The sequence below is a fragment of the Podarcis muralis genome, chromosome 14, assembly GCF_964188315.1.
Source record: "Podarcis muralis chromosome 14, rPodMur119.hap1.1, whole genome shotgun sequence".
NCBI classification, from domain to species: Eukaryota; Metazoa; Chordata; class Lepidosauria; order Squamata; family Lacertidae; genus Podarcis; species Podarcis muralis.
In genome coordinates, this window is record NC_135668.1 from 24,109,290 (window position 1) to 24,132,613 (window position 23,324).

The 23,324-nt window shown below is 42.2% G+C and overlaps 1 protein-coding gene across 3 annotated transcripts; it reads right to left on the reverse strand.

Moving 5' to 3' along the window:
* Positions 1-1,694: 1,694 nt before the first annotated feature.
* ARRDC4 (arrestin domain containing 4) lies at positions 1,695-23,164 on the reverse strand. Of its 3 annotated transcripts, XM_028705916.2 has the most exons (8): positions 22,747-23,164; positions 17,145-17,214; positions 14,380-14,527; positions 9,079-9,181; positions 8,126-8,382; positions 6,680-6,842; positions 5,745-5,899; positions 1,695-5,641 (listed from the first exon to the last, which is right to left on the reverse strand). In XM_028705916.2, exons 1-8 carry the CDS (start codon positions 23,075-23,077, stop codon positions 5,585-5,587), a joined length of 1,284 nt encoding a protein of 427 aa, XP_028561749.2. In that variant the 5' UTR covers positions 23,078-23,164; the 3' UTR covers positions 1,695-5,584. The 3 variants fall into 3 exon arrangements, with proteins under 3 accessions (XP_028561749.2, XP_077775122.1, XP_028561750.2); XM_077918996.1 differs by lacking the exon at positions 17,145-17,214 and having other exon boundaries at positions 22,747-23,158; XM_028705917.2 differs by lacking the exons at positions 14,380-14,527; positions 22,747-23,164 and having other exon boundaries at positions 17,145-17,189.
* Positions 23,165-23,324: the final 160 nt, after the last annotated feature.

Consider the following 23,324-nt stretch of genomic DNA (forward strand, 5'->3'; position numbering starts at 1 on the left):
AGTTATTAAGAGCTATTATATCTGAGCTCTTCAATCAAGTTATAAAAGGGCAGTTATTTTTTAAAACCATAGTAAAACACACAAGCTGAAAACAAGCAAATTCATAAAAGCCACAGCAAAATAATAGACAAGGGAAAATAAAACAGAACAAAAAGTTTAGAAGTCTGGGGAAATTAAGGTCTCTATCTGGTGTAAAAGAAGCAAAGTGAATGTCAGATGAGCCTTTCTAAGATTTCCTGAGGGATAGCGTGTTTATTTCTGTGGCGCTAAAACACAAGTAATGTCATCTGGACCTAACCCTGCATTTTCTTTGCATTTCACTGCTTGCACACAAACCATTCCCACTGGTGTGTGTGTACACCTGTCAACTTAGGATAGCCTTTTAGGGAAAACATCCTTACAAGGCAGCTTCTATAAAAATAAAACCCACATTTCACGTTGTGTTTAAGTCATATTTCAGCCATCATTAAAAACGATAAAAATGTGTTAAGCATAAAAATGACCTTAGCTGTAAAAAAGAGACTATTAACAACTGGAATGCCATTAAAACAATTATAACATTTAATGCATCTGCTGAAGTAGACTGAAGTCCTCAAATGCTGATGCCACAATAAATTTGTTAAGTCTTTAGGGTGCTGCAGGTCTTTTAGTATCTTCTTTGGGGAAAACATTCCAAAACCACCCCTAAAAAGGCACTTTCCCATTGTAATGCACATGGAATAACCTAGAGAACAGACTCTAATGATGATGTTCAGATTGGCACATGTGGAGAAAGACTTCATGTACCCTTGTGCTGAAAGGCTTTACAAGTCAAGTCATGGGTGGTGCTGTGGTCTAAACCGGTGCTGTGGTCTAAACCACTGTGCCTTTCGGGTTTGCTGATTGGAAGGTCGGCAGTTTGAATTTGCACAATGGGATGATCTCCCGGTGCTCTGTCCCAGCTTCTGCCAACCTAGCAGTTCAAAAGCATACCAGTTCTAGTAGATAAATAGGTACCACTGCTGTGGGAAGGTAAACAGCATTTCCGTGCGCTCTGGTTTCCGTCACAGTGTTCCGTTGTGCCAGAAGCGGTTTAGACATGCTGCCCACATGACCTGGAAAGCTGTCTGTAGACAAACGCTGGCTCCCTTGGCCTGAAGAAAGATGAGCGCCACACCCCCGTCACCTTTGACTGGACTTAACTGTCCAGGAGTCATTTACCTTTTACCTTACCTTAAAGGTCAAGAGCAGCTTAACACTGCACTATGATCTACATATATAGCAACACCCTAGAGGTCCCGGGCCCTAAGGAAGTTAGATTAGCCTCAACCAGAGCCAGGGCTTTTTCAACACTGGCTCCAGCCTGGTGGAACGCTCTGTCTCATGAGACCAGGGCCCTGCAGGATCTGATTTCTTTCCGCAGGAACTGTTAGAGTAGTTCCGCCTGGCCTTTGGCTTGGAGTCAATTTGATTCCCTCCCCCTCTTTCTTTTTTCCTTTCTCCTCCTGTGATGAGGCTGCATTTTAATGTTTAATGTTGTATTTTAATCTTGTTTTTAAGTTGTATTCATTCAACTTGTTTTTATTATTGGTTGTTAGCCGCCCTGAGGAGGGCGGGGTATAAATAAAATTTATTATTATTATTATTATTTATTTATTTATTCATTATTATTATTATTATTTACAATCCCCCCCAACACAATCAAGACAAACAGGTGCTTTTTGTGCTTTTATTAAGAAACAGAACCCATAGGGTTCAAACTTTAATATAAAGTACAATCATTTTTCAGGGTGATTTTTTTTTTTTGCTTGGCTTTTAACCTGGTTTTACAGTAGCTCAGAAAACACAAAAACACAAACCCCTGCATTATTGAATTCATCATTGGGCAACATACATTATTAAGGAGCAAATTCTGCCTTAAGTACAGGAGGCAGAGCTTTGCTTTTTCAGTTTCAAACCAGAGCCTTATAAAGATACAGCATGCTTCTGAAGACTCCCCCGCCCCCGCTCACATACTACTTAAGGCCACAGTTACAGTTACAGTTTATTTGCAAGTAACCCAGGAGTGATCCCAAGATTGAAAACAAAAGAGCAGCATTGTCATTCTTTGTACTGATACATGCTCTTCTGCTGTATGACAAGAATGATACTAACAGCCAGCTCTTATTGGTATTACAGTCAAGTCGTTGCAAGCACCTAATAACCATTGTTTTAGTCCTCCCAAGACACGCATGCTATACAGCCATGGTATTGCTATTCAAGTAATAAATAGGAGTTAAGAGACTTAATTTAGTTCTCATCAGATGAAATCCTGCATTTTTAAAAAAACAGGCATCCCATAAAAAAGGCATCTGGGATACCATGCAGGATTGGATTTTAAGACAAGTGTATTTTTTTTTTAAGAATAAGTTGCAATGCAATTTTGGTTCAAGCTTCTTTTTCTTTCTGATACATAAACACAGCAAATGGGCAAAGTGTCACATTCTCATCTCATCTGAACAAGCATAAAACATTAGGCATTTCTAGCTCCTCACTTCAGATAATTAATGAATAAATACATCTAGAAGTCAGTTTTGCCAAACTGTTACTCTAATGTGCCCAAGCAATAGAACCCAGCAGGTTTGACACCAAGTGGTTGGGAACATCATAGCACAGGCTAAGCGACCCTAAAGTCCATTCCCCTTACTTCCTCTCACAATGCAAACTACTTGTTGATATTTTTGGGTTGGGTAGGATGCCAGCTGCTCTGCCTGGAAACAATGTTGTAACGATCTTTATCTCTAGTACTAGACAACTCAACTCTCACAAGAAGGATGTAAGCGCCTGGGGCACACCAGACCCCTACAAATGATTTGCAAAGTTGCCTTTCCAGAAACACTCCATCCACTGCAAACACTGGTATTTTGCTAGTATCAGATAAGCTTGAAAAGAGGAAGAAATTCACCTGGCTGAGGGGAGGGAAAGATAGACTCTAGAGAACTAACTGGCTGCTCCATGTGAAATATAGTTTGGCTTTAGAAGTCCCACCTCACTTTTTTGACTAGCAAGTCATTTGCTGACTCGTAGCAAATAGTCCCTATATTGCACCATGGACTCTTCCTCCATTCATGTTGTTTAAATTTCACCTTGTTCGGCAACTTGTAAGCAACAGTGCAACAGGCAGTAATAAGCACACACATATAAACTCTCAAGAGGCATTGCACACAAGTCAGGAAAAATCTCTGCCACCTTTGGCTGCAATCCAGCCTCCATTCTGCTTACTAATGGCTGGTGAAGCTCTTTGAGCAAGTAAGACTTTTATCCACTCCACAATAATGGGAGGGATCCACTGCCTTTTCTTCTTGGTGTGCTCATATTAAGAATATAGGGTTTCACTGCCATTTCTCTCCATAATCAATCATTTTTGCTCCCTTCTCCTAATTCTCCCCTCCCCAATAGCTAGGCCTGACAAGCCTCCATCAAAATGAATTCTATCAGCCTCCATGAATACAAGTCTAACAAAAAATGTACTTCTGGCCTCCCCACAAACTGCTAACAGACCCCATCACTAGTAGAAATATCCACTCAGCAAGAAAACACAAATATTAGAGGAAGTCAGTAATGCAGATTCCAGGGCCCTTAATACGTGTGTGTGTGTGTGTGTGTGTGTGTGTGTGTGTGTGTCTTTTAAAGCTTCAATGCTTATTATTCTGTTACTGTAAATTGTTTAGAAGTGGTGACCCCAATTAAATCAGGCCGCAGCTTAATTTTCTTATACCTGTTAAAAACTATTTTTAAAGATGCAGAAGTCATCTTAGAGGCACTGTTTTTTCCCTTAAGATGGTGACTGCTTCAAAGTTATTTGTTGTTCATACAGGGTCATTAAGGTATGGTGCTTTGCAGTGTACAAGAGGTCAAGTCCCTGCCCAAGCAGGTTGCAATCCATAATTTGATAAAGGAGACAGGAAGAGAAGAAGAGAAGTGAAGGTAGCGGGAAACAGGGAAATGTGTATGCACTGTTGGGCATAGGCCCAAGGGGGCTATACCAAAGGCTTGATCTGAAGGGAGAAGGCGGGCGGCATCATGCAGGTGCATGCCCTATCATATAAAAGCTAAGAAATCCCTCCCCCTTTAGAACTACTTCCTTTTTACTCATTGCAAACATAATAAATCCAGAATTTAATGGACAATTTAGGTTTCTTGCCAGCTGCAGTATATCTGCTTAAAAAGATAATGTACATACTAGACAGGATTTCCTTCAATCTATGAGGCACCCCTAATATAAGACTTTATACTTAGCAGCAATATTCACTATTCTAAATGACCTGAGGAACAACTCAAGTTATATTGCACCATAGTAAAGACACAGCCCAATTCTGAAGAAAGCAAAGAACTATTCCCTGATAAGTGAGCCAGATTGCTGTACATAAACACGTGCACTGATAAAGGTTCTCATGTTGCTTTTAAGGAGAACTGCCCTGCTAAATAATGATTCTCCAAGAACCTCTCTCCCAACCCCCAAAATTCATAGAGAAATGACTATCAAACTGGAAATTTAACAGGGGCAGATCCAACTGCAGAATTACGCTTTTTGGTCTCAGGTCTCATATCCAAAACAGAGGTAGATTTTTTTAAAAAAAGGCTTTTAAACACAGTAATTCATTATTGGAAATCATAGCTACTCCTTTCTTCATTCTTTATAGACACTCCTGCAGAGTGCTAAAGCATCCTACCTATAATTGCTCTAGTGGCAGTGGCTCAAGTTGCTGAATTTAAGGACTGGTGTAGTATTTGGCTGCCCTTGCCAGATTTTGTCCCATTGGTAAAGATGCAGGGGGGGGGGGGACGGGACAGTTCTGGAGAGTTGTAGAAAACTTAACTGTATTTCCCTTAACAAAACAAAACAAAAACTTGAAGTGCAGCAACAAAACTCCAGCTTCATCACTGAAATAAATGTCTGCCATTCATAATTAAAAAGAGCTGGCACCTTCATAACTCTTGCTATATATTAATATTCCCTATAAAGCAATATGCATTTTAAGACCACTACTTGATAGGTGTCCATCTGACATTTCTTTCTTTCTTTAAATTAATACATTCTTATTTTTGATGCTGAGTACAGTCAGGACCTCAGATTTTCTTGCTTGGGTACTGAGATTGTCAAGCAGAAGCCCTTGTAAACTTAAGGAGTGCTTTTTGAAACTTACTCTTATTTTTATGTCCCTTCTCAGGATAATTTAGTCATGCAGATAAAACAACTATATCTCCTCGGTGCAGCCTTTTTGTTATGTGGTTTGGCTGCTCTTGAAAATATCCTCAGAATGATTTTTGCACTATATGCACCAGTTTCTAAATTTTCTCTCTTCTTAGTTATTTTTCAGTTGCTCCAGGTAAGATAGGGGCCACTTTCCTGGTAATCTGACCTCATGGTTTCTTCTTTGCCAACTAAACTACACAACTTTCTTCCATCTCTTGCCTCTCCTCAAAGAGGCAAGGTGTAGTCCATCTTAATGTTTCAGTTGCCTTGATAACTTTAAGCAATAAATTGCTTTAAAAAAACTTTTAGGCTGTAGAAAACAAAATCAAGATATTCCATCTGATCAAGATGCAGCTTTCTCAATCATCCTTAAGCCATTATTGAAACTGGCTGTCTGTCTTCCACCTCAGAAGGATGTGGGTCAATCTGCAGAGAAAATAAATACACTTTACTGCTTGGGATTCTGAAGTTAATATAAACTTTTTTTGGTAGACTGAGACAGAAGTTGCACTCAGGGATCTTGCTTTACCTCTGAATAGAGAGGTGGGGGCTGAAACCGGAACTCCTGAATGTAGGCCAACATAGGGCAGCATAGTTCTTCATTGCAGTCAAGTAGTTGTGGATAAGCAGTGACATGTCTTGAGAACTCTTCCTCTGACACAATATCGGCATAATTGGGCGGTGCTAGCAAAAGAAAGTATTTTTTTAAACATACATTAGCTACTACTTCCATGGTTCTCTTCTGCAGATGAATCTTCTCCTAAGCCCTACTCTATGATGCCTGATGACCAACAACACAAATGAGATTTTAGTGTAAATGATGAATCACTTAAGAAGCACTGGAATATGAATACAGGTATTACTTTCTGTTTCAATGATATACTTGTGACAAACCAGAGGGATTTCATGATTTATTATTACTTAATGTACTCGTATTTCTTCCTTTCCCAGCATGGCATTTTCTTCTCATACTCATCTGACAAAACATCAGCTAGCCCAAGGCAGGAATGGAGAACCTATGCCCTTCCAGTTGCTACTGGACTGAAACTCCCATCACCCCTGATAATTGACCTTGCTGGCTGGGGCTGATGGGAGTTGGGAGTCCAGCAACATCTGGAGGGCCACATGTTTTACCATCTCTGGTTTAAGTTGACAAAAACCTCCCCAGTTCAAGCTCAACAATCAATTTACTACAGTGGAGGCACGGGGGGGGGGGGGGGAAATGGAGCCCCCCCCAAAAGGGTAAAGTATGTTTCTAGGTGGGTTAAAAGAATAAATAAGCACTTGCATGTCCCCCTGCCCTGCCTCTGGAACTATCTATGACTTTTTACATTGGCTCTAGTTCACTTCATGAGAGCTTCACAACTTATTTTTGCAATGTATATAGCAGCTCCTGCTACTGCAAGAAAAACAACAACCCAGCCAGAATAATACAGACACCAATCTCATAACCCAAAATTGTACCTTCTGGATGTTCTGGCATTGATAGTGCCAACCAGCTCATATCCATGCTGAACTGGCTGGCAAGGCTGGAGTTTCTGCTGGAAAATGCAGTACATGGAATTGTGCCAATCACTAGAGGCAGCTCAAGCATCAACTTTTTAGCACCAGGAATATGAATGTACACCTGTGATGAGAGAGAGACACAATTTCACAGAATCTGTCAGAGAGGAGCCAAACCTAGCACTACAAATGTATCCAAAGGCAAGATCAGAAATTTCCCATAAACCCAACAGTTTTGGATTAGGGTTGCACCAATCCTGCAAAGGCTGAAACTACAATCTGCCCCATCCTAGTCCCACATAGTTTTAGAAGAAATTCACAGATTTCTTTTTTTTTTAAAAGGGAGGGGTAAATGCTGTTTACAAGTTAAAAAACAACACAAGGTGGTTAAAGATCTTCATATGTATGAGGTGGCCTGTCTTCACTCCAGTTGTTTTAAAAAGCTTCTTCCAAGCACCTAGACTAGCAGCTAGGCAGTGCACAGGGCTTCTTGAAGGGGTTACACACCCTCTGAAGGAGCAGCTATGCAGCTTGGGGGTACTTCTGCATCCTTTGCTGACACTTGAGGCTCAGGTGGCTGGTGGCTCAGCTGTGCCCCTATCTGGAATAGCCTACTATTGTCTATGCTCTGGTAACCTCTAGGTAAGATTTTTGCACTGCATGATACCTAGGGCTGCCTCTGAAGATGGTTTAGAAACTTCAGCTAGTGCAGAATACAGTGGCCAGGTTGCTCACAGGGGCAAGACAGTTTGAGCATATTACACTGATTCTGGCCAGACACCACTGGCTGCCAGCTGTTGCCTGTAGTAATTTTATTGTGAACCACCCTGAGATCTATGCATGTAGGGCGGTATGCAAATTTAAGAAATCATGATGACAATAATAAAATATCTAGAAAAGAGGGAGGCAGCCCTCAGGCCACCTCATACCTATGGAGAGCTACAAGATATCTACAAATCCAGCCATGTGCAGCTTCTGAAACAGACTCCTTATCTGATCTGCACATTGGTTTGGGTGGATGAGGTCAGATGTGTTCACTTTGGAAACTACGCTTGCAGGATTCTTCCTTTATCCCTATTTGAGGGTTAAGCACATATAACTGTGCTGTCATTCATATACATCTACCCTGTTTCAGGAATTTGGCTTTGTTTCCTACTTTCAACATTACCTTCCAGCCATTTTAACACCATCTCAACCACTTCAGTTGTGGACTCCTAACCCCTTAAAATTCCAGCAGCTAAATGTTAGCCTACTACTTTTGGACATACAGAACAATTCAAACTCTCTGAAGGAGCAAGCAATGCTTAGGAAGATTTAGTAAAAGGTAAGTATGCCTGAATTTAAGTCTATTAGTTACAGTAATAGTGTCTTCAAACCTTAAATTAAATGGTGAAAAGCCACACTTACAGCTAAGGAATATTCAACTCTGATAATACAGCAGTCAAGGATAGAAGGGGTGACAGGTGGAATTTTCAAAGTTTTCCCATTCCAGGTATCCGTGCTCCCAGAAGCAACATGGTTTCCTCGCACATTGGCGACCATCTGCCGAAAAGTTTTCGTTTTCCCACTAGCCAGATAAGTCTGTGTTTGGAAAATAGCAGCTTTTGGAACAATTAAGCGAGAGGAACAATTCTCAATTTCTGCATAAATTGGTATTGCTTCACCTAAGAAAGAAATAATTTCACAAAGAACGAATTAATTACTAAGCATTATGATGTACTTGAGTGACAAAGAACTTCATTCATCACATGATGCAAATTATTTTTCTTCCTTCTGTTGCGAGTTTATAATGTTTAGAAAAAAACTTCCTATGTTTATTGTGGCAACAAGCACCATTTGTATACAAGTCCTACATTTGTATACGTATCTACAATGATTTTAATAATCATTTATTTGGCTTTCTACTTAACCTTTTCCCTCTTAAAGTGACAAAACCTGAGGCTTTTTAGATAGGGCATTGATGTTATGGGGAAAACATGGCATTCCAACACTAATATAGAAGCAGAAGGACACCTGCGAAGGAGAACAGGAGGATTGGGGAGGGGAGGTCCTTAGCTGTTCCTCTGCCCACGAATTCTACTCTGCGAGTGCCCTCATCCCAGACCATCTAAATCACCTTTTTCCTAACTCTGGCTCTGAAAACAGCAGAACAGAGTGAGAACTGCAGAGTGGAGATATTTTTTTGAAGAAAACCAGCTGATGTGGAAATGCTTGAGCCCTTCCATCCCACTTGTCAACACTTCCAAGAAAATTCCACCCCCAATAGGAATTTGGGATAATAGGATCTTGACAGAGGGGTGGGACTTGGTATTTATCAACCTAATATCCAGTTTCAGTCTTATTGAAGAAGGTATACTTGCCATTACAATAGCCTTTCCTCTCTATTTTGGCACTGAGGGAAACTGGGCCAGAAGTGAAAAACCAGCATCCAATCATCTTTTCCTGGCTTCGTCTTACAGGGCTCTGTAAAAAAGAATAAAAAACCATTAAAAGAATAGTGGTTTCAAACCCACAGGTACCAGCAATTCACCTGTGCTTGACTCACCAATTAAGAGTTTGTTTATTTACAGGCATTTATAGTTTGTCCTTTACCCATGTGGTCTCTGAGCAAGCTACATACAGCTCAATATAATTAAACCAATATAACATATTCAACCCACAAAAGTCTGTGCAGAAATGTGCAGCTTGAGATAAGTGAGGTAAGTTAAGGCGAGACGCACAATGGCATTAGCTTTGGCAGTAGCCATCACATGGCAAGGAAGGCAAAGCAGATAGCTCTACCCATGTGGCACACCACAATCCACTTTAACAGGTTACTGCTCCATATGAGGCAAACAGGATTTGCATTCTCTCAGACAGCTCCAAAGTGAGTGTAATTCTTTTTGGAGAAGACATGTCCCCTTCCCATTTTTATTCCACATGGCATCTCTGCATATACACACTTTTGGCAATCACTGCAGTCTCATTGCTCTCTGCTGCAGTAACTAGGCATCCCAGGTTAGCAATTCAAATTTACTATCCAGATGTTCATATCAATTACTATTATTTAAATGACATTAGTGGCCACATGTGCAAAGTACCAAGTCACTGTGTAATACTACTCTCTTGTTGTTATAATTGATCCTAAATATTTATTTGTTTGGAGCAACACAATGTGAGAGTGATCCACTGAGACCATGCATATGTAAGATTTCTTCACTCAGCAGGCACAGACAGAGGTGTGAAGCAGAGGCAGCAATTACACGGGCAGAAAATGCATCTCCCTCCATTCTCTATGGTGGGAAAGGATAAAGCTTCTGCCAACCCTCAACAGCATATTATTTTATTTTAATGGGATGACATGCTTTCCTCCATCTAAATGGACCCAAATGAGAAAATGCATAAAGGAGTCTCTGTAGACAGTGGTTAATTTTGAAACGGAAGGTTACTGAATCCCTCAGGAATTGATTTAGAACTCAAGCCTACTAAGAATCATATGGCACACAACCAGTCCAGTTTACACAATTTTATGAACTACTACCTTATGCTATGCTGCAAAATGCAAGTTCATTTTTGTTCACATTCTTACAAATATTAGAATGGGGTGGTCAAAAGGGACAGCAATCAATTAATACTTTATAGACAGAAAAATGACCCCACTTGAAAGTTAACCAAAGTCATGCGACTTTTTATTGTTTCAGTGTTACCAGATTTATCAAGCAGGAACAAATATGGGAAGCAGTCATAGATATGGTAAACACACAACACAGAGATGACTGCATTAATTTCAAATACTCTAGCATCCTTATATGTGAGTGGATTTTGTGTTACCATAAGTGGGTTTGTGTATGTGATTTCCTAAGGGAAAAAAACCCTGCCCGCAAAACTGTTTTTTCAATGCCCAAAGGCTGTTGCCAACAAGAGGAGGCACACTGGTGCTTTGGCCAATGAGGATATTGTTTTAGTGAGCAGTCTCAACTGGTTTATATTACCATTTCATAATAATGCATGGAAGTTCAAATGTTACGTTTAGACTTGAGAAACAAAACCAAACAAACTGCACAACCTATTCAGCTGGGTAAAGCAGTTACAGTATTTGGCAAGTTATGTTACAGGGCTGAATTAAATACACATCAGAAAACAAGTGTGACTAACATTTTTAATTAACTTTGAAGTAATGAAAATATGCAGCCAACAAGGTTAGGAGAGTTACTTGAGGTAATATTAACATCACCTGTGCTAAGCCCTACTAGGCTAACTTAAGAAAACTAACATGAAAGTTCAAGCAAACTGAAGGCATCCTACACAAAAGAGAGAATGACCAGAGACACAATGCAGTTGTGCATTTGCTACAGTGCATTTGCTACAGTGAACTGTACTTGCTATAGATTTAACAGCAACAGCAGGAGGTTGAGCTACAGCTCCACTGGCTTTCATCTACCTCTCTCTGGGCCATTTCGAACTACTGTACCAGAACAGCAGTACATATTTTACAGACAAAACGAGGGCATAATTATTGTGTAACAGGAGTGAATTTTAAGAAGCACAAAGCCAAGCAAATGTCACAGATTCAGAAAGAACCTCATAGGTATTTTAGTTCAAGCCACTCCCCCACCACTCAAACTTGTGAGTGACCTTCCATAAAAAAAGATTCCCTTAGCAATCTGTTCCTTTGCATGGCTTCTGTTATCAGATCTTCCTTAATGCTAACCCAAGTCTGTCTTTCCTGCTGATCTGACATTTCATAAGTTGTAAAAACTCATTTCACTAAAATAAGTTATTACACTGAATAAAGTTAAAGGGTACAGAACTGGCTCCTACTCCATTAAGTCATTCGGGTGTGGGGGAGGGGGAGGGACAGGTAGAATTTCCAGTCAATATTATGCAGAGGGGGGTCAGGATCCAAATAACATGACAGTTAGTTCTACATGTCCAAGGAGGTTTTTGGACCTGTGTTTCTCAAATAGCAGCTCCCTGCTGGAAGGCAAGCTAATTTTGAAAGAGAAAAGTATTACAGGAGTAGTTTGTGGTATGACACATTGATTAGGAACATCAGACTCCTAGCCAAACTCACTGGAACAACCAAGCCTTGAGGACGTTGAGAACTGTCCCTTGGGTCCCTTGGACCAGACATTCATGTAAAAATATACACACTTCTGGAAACAAGGTTATACTCAACCTACTTTATACATAAAAATAACACACTGGATTTTGGTTCAGCCATCCACTGAAGTGTGAAGAACAAAATTCAAAATTGGATCCATATATCATTTAAGCGATACTAAATGTCATGAACAATTGTAGGCTTTTCATTTATATATTACCTGGTAACTACTGACAACTAGGAAATTTCTTCCAGAATGACTCTGAGTAATTTCCAAGTGTGATTGCAACCCTTTAAAAACTCTCCCCCTCTCTCTCTGTGGGTGTGCATGCACAGAGAGTGGATCTCTTAGTTCAGTGCTGATCAAATGCACGTCAACCATCAAGTCAATACCTTTTCTTCAGAAGCTTTCTGCTTTGTATTGCAAAGAGCCCTGTAAATGTTATTTATTTTGTGCCAATTGAAGGCTACTGGACTGAGAATCAGTGGGTCCTCTGTGCTCTGTTTTTCAAATTTTCAGGTGCTTTTATATATAAATAGATAGTGGTACCTTGGGTTAAGAACTTAATATGTTATGGAGGTCCGTTCTTAACCTGAAACTGTTCTTGACCTGAGGTACCACTTTAGCTAATGGGGTCTCCCGCTGCCGCCACACAATTTCTGTTCTCATCCTGAAGCAAAATTCTTAACCCAAGGTACTATTTCTGGGTTAGCGGAGTCTGTAACCTGAAGCGGCTGTAACCCGAGGTACCACTGTAATATATATATATTTGTAAACAAAAAAACATTTTCCTTGCTCTCAAACTGAATCATAGGTAAGGGTGTAAGGTGAACTCTTTGCTGCAGAAGCTGAAGTTGTTATAAGGAAAACAGACTGGAAACTGCTTTTGTATGGAGTTTGAAAGCTATGCCAAATGAAATGGTTATTTGGTGAGTAAGGCACTTTAGTAACACTTGAATGCTTCACATATTCTGGCTGAGCAAGTTCTCATGTAAGCATTAGCAAAGGCTTGTTCAAATAAAAGGTGCAGGGGGGAAGAGAAGAGAGCTGGGCAGGCAGGTATATATACACTGATGGTACAGTGGCAGATACGGCGTATCAAAAAATACAGAGAGGAGGAGGAGACAATGCTATTCACCTTTAAATCTTGCATAGTTTCTAATCATTGAACCTGATTTGTATTCAGCAAGAATGTTATACTTTATTATAAGGGGTGGGGAACATGTGACCAGCCAACTACAACTCCCATCATTCCTGGTTATTGGTCCATTCTGGCTGAGGGTGATGGTAGTTGGAATCTAACAATGCCTTGAGAGTAACAAGTTCTCCACCTCTCCTTTACACAATGGGCAAATAATACATCCAGTCCTAACCATCAATCTAACAAGAAGCAAAAGCTGCAGGGGAAAAACAATGCTGAATACCAAGAGCACAGAATACTTGCTACATTAGCATTATGATGAAAAGATAAAATGGTTCCAGCATTTCCTGAGAAGCAGAAATCACAGAATCAGATTTAAGCAAGCAGTTATTAGATCTTAGGTCCCATAATAAGAAGGGAAGATCTCATTTTATGTTTAGATGGAATGGGAATTCAGCCCACTTCCATTCTGTTACTTTAGTATTCTGAAATAATTCCACTGATCATGAGAAGCCCAATGCTTTAAATGTGAGTAAATCCATAATATTAATAACAGAAGATCTGAGACAGCTGCATCTATACACGTAATGCTGAAAAAAGAAATGCAAAATGGAAGGATGTATAGGATGAAAACCAGAGCTTAAATCACAGGGTAGAAATGATAAATAGTTCACTATAATGCTTGTTCTATCATTCCCTCTATCTCTGATATTCAGGCTGCAAATACTATTGCTTGCATAGCCACAACAGCACCACCACCCAACAAGCAGCTGGAAAATTTGCAGAAGCACGAAACAACTTTAGGGGGAAAAAACCCCAGGAGGGTATGGGAAAAACCCAAAACAGCCCAATGAGGAGTGAGTGTGCTCAGTGGAATGTTGACCAGCTGGGGACCACCTGTGCCAAAATATACTTTTACACGTTATTTTTGTGATGACCAATGGTTTCTAACAAATACATATGAGTGACTGGCTGGCTGTTGAGGAAACAGAAAACCAGGGGGTGGGGTGGCGGGATGGAACAGAGTGGCTGGAATCCGGAACAGCCGTACTGTACTTCACACTACAATATTTTTTATTCTGGTTCCACTTATAGCCTAGTATTACTGAGAGAGTGTCAGTCTTTGCAGCCATATAAATGTAGCTACTCTGATATAAAGTACTTTAGGCTTTGTGTTATTGTTATTAATGCATGTCAATCCTGCCCCAACTTTTGGCAGAAACAGCTGTGCCAGCAGGGATGTAATCAATGGTATTAAACAGCAACAAAAAACTGTTGGCAATCCATGCAGCCTAAAGGCTATCTATTTATAGAGGAAGCTTAGAAGGGAGCTTACATGCATTTGAAAAGTCAGCAAAGTTACAGACCAAAATATCACAGACCTGGTTATAGCTGAGGGTTAATAGCACGTATAGCACAGCTAGATCTGCTCTTACCAGTAGAATGGGTGAATTGACATCTATGTGGCTGATAACCTGGAACTCTCTCTTCACAGTTTGATCAGGGACCATTGGCCTTTCCAGGGTTGCTTTCACACAGTACTGGATGTTGCCATATTTGCCCGTGAAAGAGGTTGCTAAAGGTCTGGACACAAAACAAAACAAAACAAAATACCCATTTACAAGTTTGGCACCTTTCTCAGAGGTAGACTTAACAAATGCATGGTCAACCACCTTCTTGCTAGAATGCCATGGCATAAGCAACATAAACCAAGCAGGCATGTTTAAGAGAAGCTAGGGCATGACAAAACAGTTTTAAGATTGACTGTATGCATTATATGGGCCTGTGAATGAGCAAAACTATGCCAAGCAGCATTTGAGCTTCCTGCACATCTTAGGCGTCATCAAAATACTTTGTAACAGGATTGGCATGCCAGTGTATTTACCACCTATTTGACCAACAGGTGGATAAAAAAATGAATGAGCACAAGATTGCTATTGTTTGGGTGGCGGTTTACTTGTATCATTTCCCTATAGGTTCATTTGTTTGCAAACACAGGAGAGGACTGTTTGCCTCCTAGCTGTGCAGTAGTCAGGGGGCAGAGACAAGAATTGCAGAAAACTTCCTCTGACAACCTGCTGCAACTGAAGGTTTCTTTAAGCAGTAACACAAACAGCCATTGATGGAAACATCATTGTTTTAATTGCATTATTTTGGATAATTTTGTACGTCAAGTCTGGTGTACAGGACAAAAGCCAACAAAATAAATCCTGTTTAGTCCAGCTGTTGCATCCCATCCCCATTTCCTATGTGCTAGATGCATCCATGTGCTAGAGGGAAAAGCAGGGAAACTGCTCTATAAGTATAGTCTCCCAATGTTATTTAAATAACCTTTCATTCAGGATTCTGAATTGCATAAGGTGTCTACATGCCTAGATTCTCAATATACAGCCAAGGACATAATGGATGGTTCAGGGCCAGCAAGTGTGTCCCTGTTCTCATCATGTGAACAAGTAAATATCTGAATATGGCTTAACTGCTCAGCAAATCATTCACATTTCTACAGAACTAATCTAACATTGCCAGAAGTCAATTTATTAAAAGTTGTAAATACTGGTAAAAGTTAATTTCATTGTACCACTATAATAATTTTGTAATTAGAATATACATCAAACCATTTGACAATGGGCAGATCAATTCTAAGTGGGATGGTGGGTGGAAAGCGAAGGGATGGATCACCCAACTCCAAAGTCTTGCATGCTTGTGCCAGTCAGTGTAGTACATGTCTGTCTGTCTATACCATAGCTGTCAACCTTCCCTTTTTTGTGTGGGAAATTCCCTTATTCCAGCGCCGTTTCCCGCTGCTTCCCCGGATTGTTAGATATCCCGTAGACTGTCCCCGGGACAGGTGAGGCTGCTGATCCCTTATTTTCAAATCTGAAAGTTGACAGCTATGGTCTATACATGCATGCATACACGCGCGCGCACACGGGCACGCACGCACGCACACTTTTCTTCTGTTTTGCCCATTTTATGAAACATTCCTTCTAAACCAAGGAGGGGAGGAATTAAGTGGGTGAGTACAATTCTTTTGGAGAATTAAAAGGGTGGTTGATCCAGCCTCTGCCCCACCCCAGAATGTCCTGTTTCAGGGCCTCACCTGGTAACACACTACCAGTGATAATTTACACTTGTGGTGTTTTTCCACTGGCCTCTGAGGCAGACATGCACTGCCACCTTCCCAGGATGCCAGAGAGGGGTCTTTGACACATCTTAATTCTCCCAGCCAGCAGATTTAGGGGTTAGCTTTACACTGTAGAGTTGTTACCTTTCTTCTAAGAAGTTATCTCTTTAAAACACACTTGACCATTATTTGATTGGTCTGTTGATCAACTGTTTTTTGACTGGTCAACTGTTCAACTATACTTTTTTTGGCTTCATGATTGTGATGAAAGGCACAGGTGTTGCCTGCTGAAGGCATGGGATAAAGAAGCTTCTGCTATCAGGGAGAAAAATATCTACAGGAATAACCTTCTCTCTCCCTAGGTCATCCACCATCTTACTATCCACATTTTTCTGTCCCCTCTCCTTATAAAGAGAACACATTTCTCTTTATGCCCTAGCCCAGGGATGGAGACTTGAGCCCTCCAGATGTTGTTGGACTCCTATCAGCCCCAGCCAGCATGGCTAAAGATCACGGGTGACTGAAACTGGAATCCAACAGCATCTGGAGGGTCAAAGGTTACCCAATTCCCATACAAACAGTATTTACAGTTTCACAAAACTCTATATCAATGCTATTCAACTGCTTCAGCTTTACCAACTGCAAAAATTAAGCTGCTTACATTGACCTGCTGCCTTCTCATATCCTCCTCCATCACAATTTGTTTCAGCCCGTGAGCGCAAGATAAAACAGTACTGCAAGAGGCACATTTGTATCTTATGTTGCATTTTACCTCTGCCCCATCTCAACTGCTTGCATCAGGTCATCCTGCTTGATTCATTTAATAGGAAAAAGGGCAGGAGAGTACTAAAGCCTAAATTCTCACTCCCAAGGCTCTACAGTTCTCAACTACTGGTGAATAAAGCACTTTCTTTAAAAAGATACAAACCAAACAAAATCAATATATGGACAGAATTTGGATCACCAAGTATAATCTATATATATATATATATATATTTCTGTTATTTCTGAAGTGTCCCTAGATAGTTTTCAAGAAACAATAAAAACCAATATGTCAAATTATGCTACATCACTTACTGCTGGGGGAGTTGAAAGCTGAAAGGGTATTCATGTTTTCCGGCTTCTAACAGGATTAAGCCCTCATCACCTACAGGGAAAAGAAGACACGTGGTTGGCTTTTTCCTCCCACTTTTTGAAAAAATTATAGATCATAATGATTTTGAACACACAAACTGCAGAATTAAGGCAATCTATTACTTAGGGGATGCGGGAAGCAGGGCTTGCTGATCGGAAGGTCGGCGGTTCAAATCCCTGTGACGCGGTGAGCTCCCGTTGCTCAGCTCCTGCCAACCTAGCAGTTCAAAAGCACATCAAAGTGCAAGTAGATAAATAGGTACTGCTCTGGCGGGAAGGTAAACGGTGTTTCCGTGTGCTGCTCTGGTTTCGCCAGAAGCGGCTTAGTCATGCTGGTCCCATGACCTGGAAGCTGTACGCCAGCTCCCTCGGCCAGTAAAGCGAGATGAGTGCCGCAACCCCAGAGTCATCCGCAACTGGACCTAACGGTCAGGGGTCCCTTTACCTTTACCTATTACTTAGGTGCCACTTTGAAGAGGACTCCTATTGTGCTTCATCTATGACCTAGAGCTACTGCAGAACTTGCTAAAGGACGCAAAATGGCTTGGGTTAGAATTTACTTTCTTGCATCCCACTGTCTCCCCTTATACAAGCAATACAAACACTTGATTACCAGAAGCAAATGTGATATGTGGGTGCATGCTACAAGCAGTGCTCTCTCTTGTGAATCACATTTGAAACTATTGCCTGTCTCCAACCTAAGAAATATATGGGAATAATGCTTTTGTTAATGAGTGAACAGCTAAACAACTTTGTAATAGAAGAAAGTAAGAAGAAAGGACAGAGAAGATAGTGTTTACTGCTGTCATGAAAAATAAAAATTTAGTGTTTATGAGGTACACATATTTACAAAGTGTAAGTAAGAGACATTGTAATGTAGCATTTAAACTTAAGAATCATGTTCAATATTAAGTGTTGTCACACTCACACCACTAACTGCACAAAACTGAACATTGTGAACGAATTCCTACCACACCACACTGTCCAGCCTATTGTATTGCACCAATACAACAACATCATGGTTTGTGATGCTGTCTGGGTGCAATGCTCCCACATTACAATCCTATGCATTTCATTCTTTAGGAACAAAGGAAGCCGCCTTTACTGAGTCAGACCATTAGTCTATCTAACTCAGTATTACTAGACAGGATCTGAAGCCATGTTCACTGGCTAGGCCTGTTGCTACAGCAGAAACTTGCACGTGTTGTGTAACAGCCTGTGCAAGAGCCAGGGTTACAGAATAGTGTAACTGTTTGCTACAGTTTGGTCTCAAATTCTTGTCAGATTCCCACTTCCTCACTGGTGGGGAAGGCCAGTCTTTTAAAACTTGTGAAAGAAATCCAGTGGATTTCACAAAAGCAATTTTAGCATGATGCACTTCTTCGATTGCCTTCCCAACTGCAGTGCCATCACAGGAAGTACCTAAACAAGAAATGCCCTTTCTAGTCTTTTTGAACTAAAGCAATCAGTATAAGCCCAAGGTAGGCTGTGCACAGCACAGCAGCATACCTGTCTGTTGAAGAATCTTAATGACCACACTAAAAACCAACAAGACATGTAATTAACTGTTCCACACAGAGGAAATAGATTACAAATTGCTTCAAGAAACAACTGGAAGATTCGTCTGAACCTTCCTCTGAATCAATGGTGAACAACGTAACTAAAGGATGTACATCACATGTGCCCAGCCAAGCACTTCCTCTTCCCACATACTTTAAGAATCTGTCCTTTGACTGGTATGATAAGGTGTTGCCCAAAGTAGCTTTGTGCTGAAAGCAAGTTGATCAACTCTTGTGACTGATCTAGACATTTAGGCACAATTACTTCTGCCCTTTGATTACAGCTAGTAGAATCAACATTATTCTAATTAAACAGAGATGGATTTGCCTGAAAACAGTGTTGTAGAGTGAACTGGCAAGAAATTCAAGCGACTGAGCAGGATGATACTTCAAGGAACATCATAACCACCACCAGAATGTTCTCTAAAGGCTCAAACAGGTCTTGGGCATGCCCAAGTACTTAAGTGGGGCTAGTCCTCAGTACTCATGCCCCCAAAACTCCAGCACAGGCCAGTAAACAGAGAAGTGGATTTGTAAGACTGAGGTTCAAGTCTCAGCTCTATCTCAGCTTCATTGTGTGAAGAATCTAACCAATCCACTCAGTCTCAATGTCATATCATGTTCAGAGGAACCAGTACAATAAAATCTCAATTCATGTAGGGTTTCCATTCCATAGCTCAAAGCTGCCTGCTGGAAGGGGAGGAGCCCCCCCCCCCCGCCAGAATACTTCCCTGCACATCCACTGCCAGAGGAAAAAGAAACTTGTCTCAGCTGGGACTGAGCTGGTGTGCGAAAGTCCAGCCACTAGGCTACCATAGCATGCAGGAAGATCAGCTGCTGTGAAGTTTATTCAATTGTGGACTGATCTGGGACTCTCCCCAAGTCTTGCTAATTCACTTGGGTGGCAAGGACGTAGGCCTCCCGTTCACCAGGCAGCATTGGCCTGTGGTTAGGCTTGTCTGGTTTGATATTCTGCCAAGGTTGGTGTGGTACTGTCAGGGGAACCCCAGGGGCATTTATAAGAACCTGGAAGGTTAACCTGGAAATCAGGCTGAAATACATGATCTTGGGGTGTGGGGTCATTCACAGTGGCGGCGTGTGTTCTCATGGTGCTTAGGGAGTGCACACACTGTGGGGGCGCAGAGGGCAAATGGAGCCCATCACGTGCCAGCCCAGACCTTGCTGCCGAAGCGACACCAGTCCTGAGCTACACAGGGCCCTGCGTCACTTTGCTAGGCTGGGATCTGATCGCCCATTTGCCTAGGCAGGGTGTTTTGTCTTATTAGCTGCAGGTTCAGTTTATTCCTGCACCTATAGGAGTTTCCTTCTGCAGATAATCATCTGGTTTGTTGCATTTAAGCTTAATAAAGTGGTCTTTACTTCAGCCAAACCAACTTTGTCTGGCTCCTTATTCAGTCAGTGGGTCGCAAATGAATCTGGGTGGTTTTCAAAAGAAATGAAAAGTAATCAAGGTTAGGAATATGGGCAGCTGCCTCATACCAAGTCAAACCAATGGTCTATCTAGCTTAGTATTGTCTACACTGACTGGCAGCAGCTCTCTAGGGTTTTGGGTTCTTTCCCAGGTCTGCCTGGAAAGTGAACCTGGGATCTTCTACATGTAAAGCAAATGCTCTACCACTTAGTGACTGCCCTTCCTCCCACTGAGTTCATGCAGTTTGTTTCAAGGTCAAGCAGTCTGGTTTCAGGAATCCCCCTCTCAGATTGTATTAGCAGTTATCACACACACAGCAAAAACTTTAAAGCACTTTGCATAATTAAAAGTCTTATTAATATAATGGGGAAATTTACTGTCATCTGTGGTGGTTTCCACTACCAGTGAATGATATTAAATAGATAAGATTTTTAATCTATGGATAATTTCTCTTCTTGATTTAATTTTGACTCTTTCTTACATCATCAGCATGATTGTGAATGTTGCCTACCAGCCAAGTATGGCAACCCACCAAGACTTAATAAATCTCCTCTCCCTTTGTTTTCTGGCTACACAACACCAGGGGGGCGGGGCGGGTAAAAAAAGGTGCACTATGTGCATCTGGGTGGATCACAAACTGCACAAGCCTATTTTTCATATTGCTTTGAAATGAGAAAGGAAATATGCTGAGATACTGTACTGAACTGTTTTTATCTAGAAGCAGAACATCAATGACCACAACATTTTTTCTTAAGTGTCCGAGGTGGATGGAAGAAAATTCTTTCTTTGATCTTCTGCAGTAACTTAACACCAAGCTACTGTAAACTTCACAGCTGCAGGGAGATGTGTCCAACCCTAGTTCTAACAGAAAGAATTGCCACTAGGAACACAGCCTAAAAGTAGAAGTCCTCCATAACCAAACCCTTGTGAGTAGTCCCTTGCTAACTTCCTTCACACCTGTGCCAGCAAGTCATACTCTTGCCCTTGGCCTGTCTATCTCCCTGTTCCAAACAACTATGTGGTTTTTCAGTGTGGAGGAGGAAAGCAATTATTAGAAACATCTTCTCAAGTGTTATTTCACATGATGGCCCAGAACTAAAATTGCCAACTTCTTTCTGGCATGGTTCAGGTGCTTTCTGAGAATTTGAGTGGCATGGTTTTACTGGATATTTCTGCTTCATGTCACTATTAAATTGATTTTATGATGCTGTATTTATGCTGGTTTGTGTTTGCATGAACTGATAATTGTTGTTTAAAATTGGTTATGATTTTTTGCTTATATTTTTTAATTTTTTAAAACCACTCAAGTTTAGAAACTTATAAACTATCACGCAATCCTCCTTCCTGGCCTAATGGTCTGACTTTGCATAGTGCAGCTTCCTGTGTTCTTATAAAGGAGAGGAGCTATACCTCAACAATACTGCATCTGCTTTGCATGCAGAACATTCCAAATTAAATCCCTGTCATCTCTATTTAGGGTTGGCAAACACCTTTGCCAGTAAGCTTGGAATAATAACACAAGAGCCCTCTTGCATCTGATCAAAGGTCCATCGAGTCCAGCATATTGCTTTCTGCAATGGCCAATCAGATGCTTCTATGAAACCCACAAGGAGGGTGTGAGCACAACAGCTGTATAATGAAGGTGAATGGCACACTTCCTTGGCGAGGGATCTCCCACAACTTAGGGGCTGCCACAGATAATGTTCCCCCTCCAAGTTTCTGAGGGCAGAGGAACAACCCTCTGCTGATCTTGGCACCCAAGAGAGTTGTAAAACTTAAGTTTTACATAAGTGCACACAGTGAAATTAATGAGTAATGTTTCACTCAGTACTCATGGTTTTTAAAAAAGCTACCACTTGCAGTCCCCAACCTCATCCCAGCCCCTCCTACACGTTGTGACCCCTGGTTTCATTTACATATAATTTATACCCCACCTTTCCTCCAAGCAGCTCAAGGTGGCACACGCAGTTCTCCCCCTTGCACCCCATCTTTTCCTCCCAACCCTGTGAGATAGATTAGTTAGGCTGCAAGAGCAACTTGCCCAAGTTCACCCACTGAGCTTCATGACCAAGAGGGGATTTGAACCTGAACCTTCCCTCACACCACACTTGGTCCCTTATGTAAACTTCATGCAAACTGCTTAGGAATGCGAGAAATTAAGCAGGGCGCAAATGCCTTAAAACAAAAACAATAACAAACACCAACTTGCAGTGAGTGCGCTATTAACAATGCCAACATTATTAATATTCTGAACAAAATCAGACAATAGATCTGTTCCATAGGAGGTAACCCCCTATGGGCCGACGTCACTCCACCCCCCCCCCATAATCTATTTGAGGGGACAGCCCCCCAGGTTGATGGGCATTACCATTCAAATGCTGCTCTGATCGATTATGTGGGGCGGGGCTTACCTACCCACCCCCACATATTATAAAGGTTGTCACCCCGATATGTTGTTCTCTCCCTTCTGGCCCTCTCCAAGCGACCCCTCGCAGCCCGACCAAGCCAAGCCTCCCCTCCCCACGCCATGGGCCGCTTCCTGCCTCCTTCTCACCTGCCGGGCGCGGGTCCTGCCCGAGCAGGTGCTGCCGGACGTCCAAGTAGGGCACCTCCGCCTCCAGCCGGGCCCCCGGGCCCCCTCCTGCTGCCGCTGAGGGAGAAGCGGCGGCGGCGGCCACAGCGGCGGCTCCCTCGCCCCAAGCGGCCCTGGCGCGCCCGGTAGCCTCGAGGCGGAGGGCGCGGAGGGGAAGCGGCGCCGCCGCCTCCAGCACCACCCGCCCGGACACGGTCTCGCCGCCGCTGTAGCCGCCCGCCGCCGCTTCCGACAGAGACAAGGCCAGCTGCGCCTTCACCACAGACGACGACGACGACTCCTCGGCCGCCATGACGCGCCTCAGGCCCCCCTGCCCGGACGACGACGACGGACACCGCCGGCGCCGGCGCCTCAACCCTCTGAGGGGGAAGGCAGACGAGGAAGGAACGCGGAGTTTCGCCTCAGCCTCCCTCCACAGGCCCTCTCGCCTGATTGGCTGCGCCCGTGACAGTCCCTGGCGTCAAGCGGCGTGATCGGGGCGCCGCGGCCAACCGCTTGGCGGGCCTCGGCGCGTGGACAGCGCCGCCATTGGAGACGCC

Coding starts and splice junctions, on each gene's coding strand:
- ARRDC4 (XM_028705916.2), bottom strand. CDS start 23,077: ATGGCGGCCGAGGAGTCGTCGTCGTCGTCTGTGGTGAAGGCGCAGCTG. Junction 9,182..14,379: donor TCAATTCACCCATTCTACTG/GTAAGAGCAGAT, acceptor TCTTTTTTACAG/AGCCCTGTAAGACGAAGCCA. Junction 5,642..5,744: donor CCCCACCTCTCTATTCAGAG/GTAAAGCAAGAT, acceptor TTTTCTCTGCAG/ATTGACCCACATCCTTCTGA.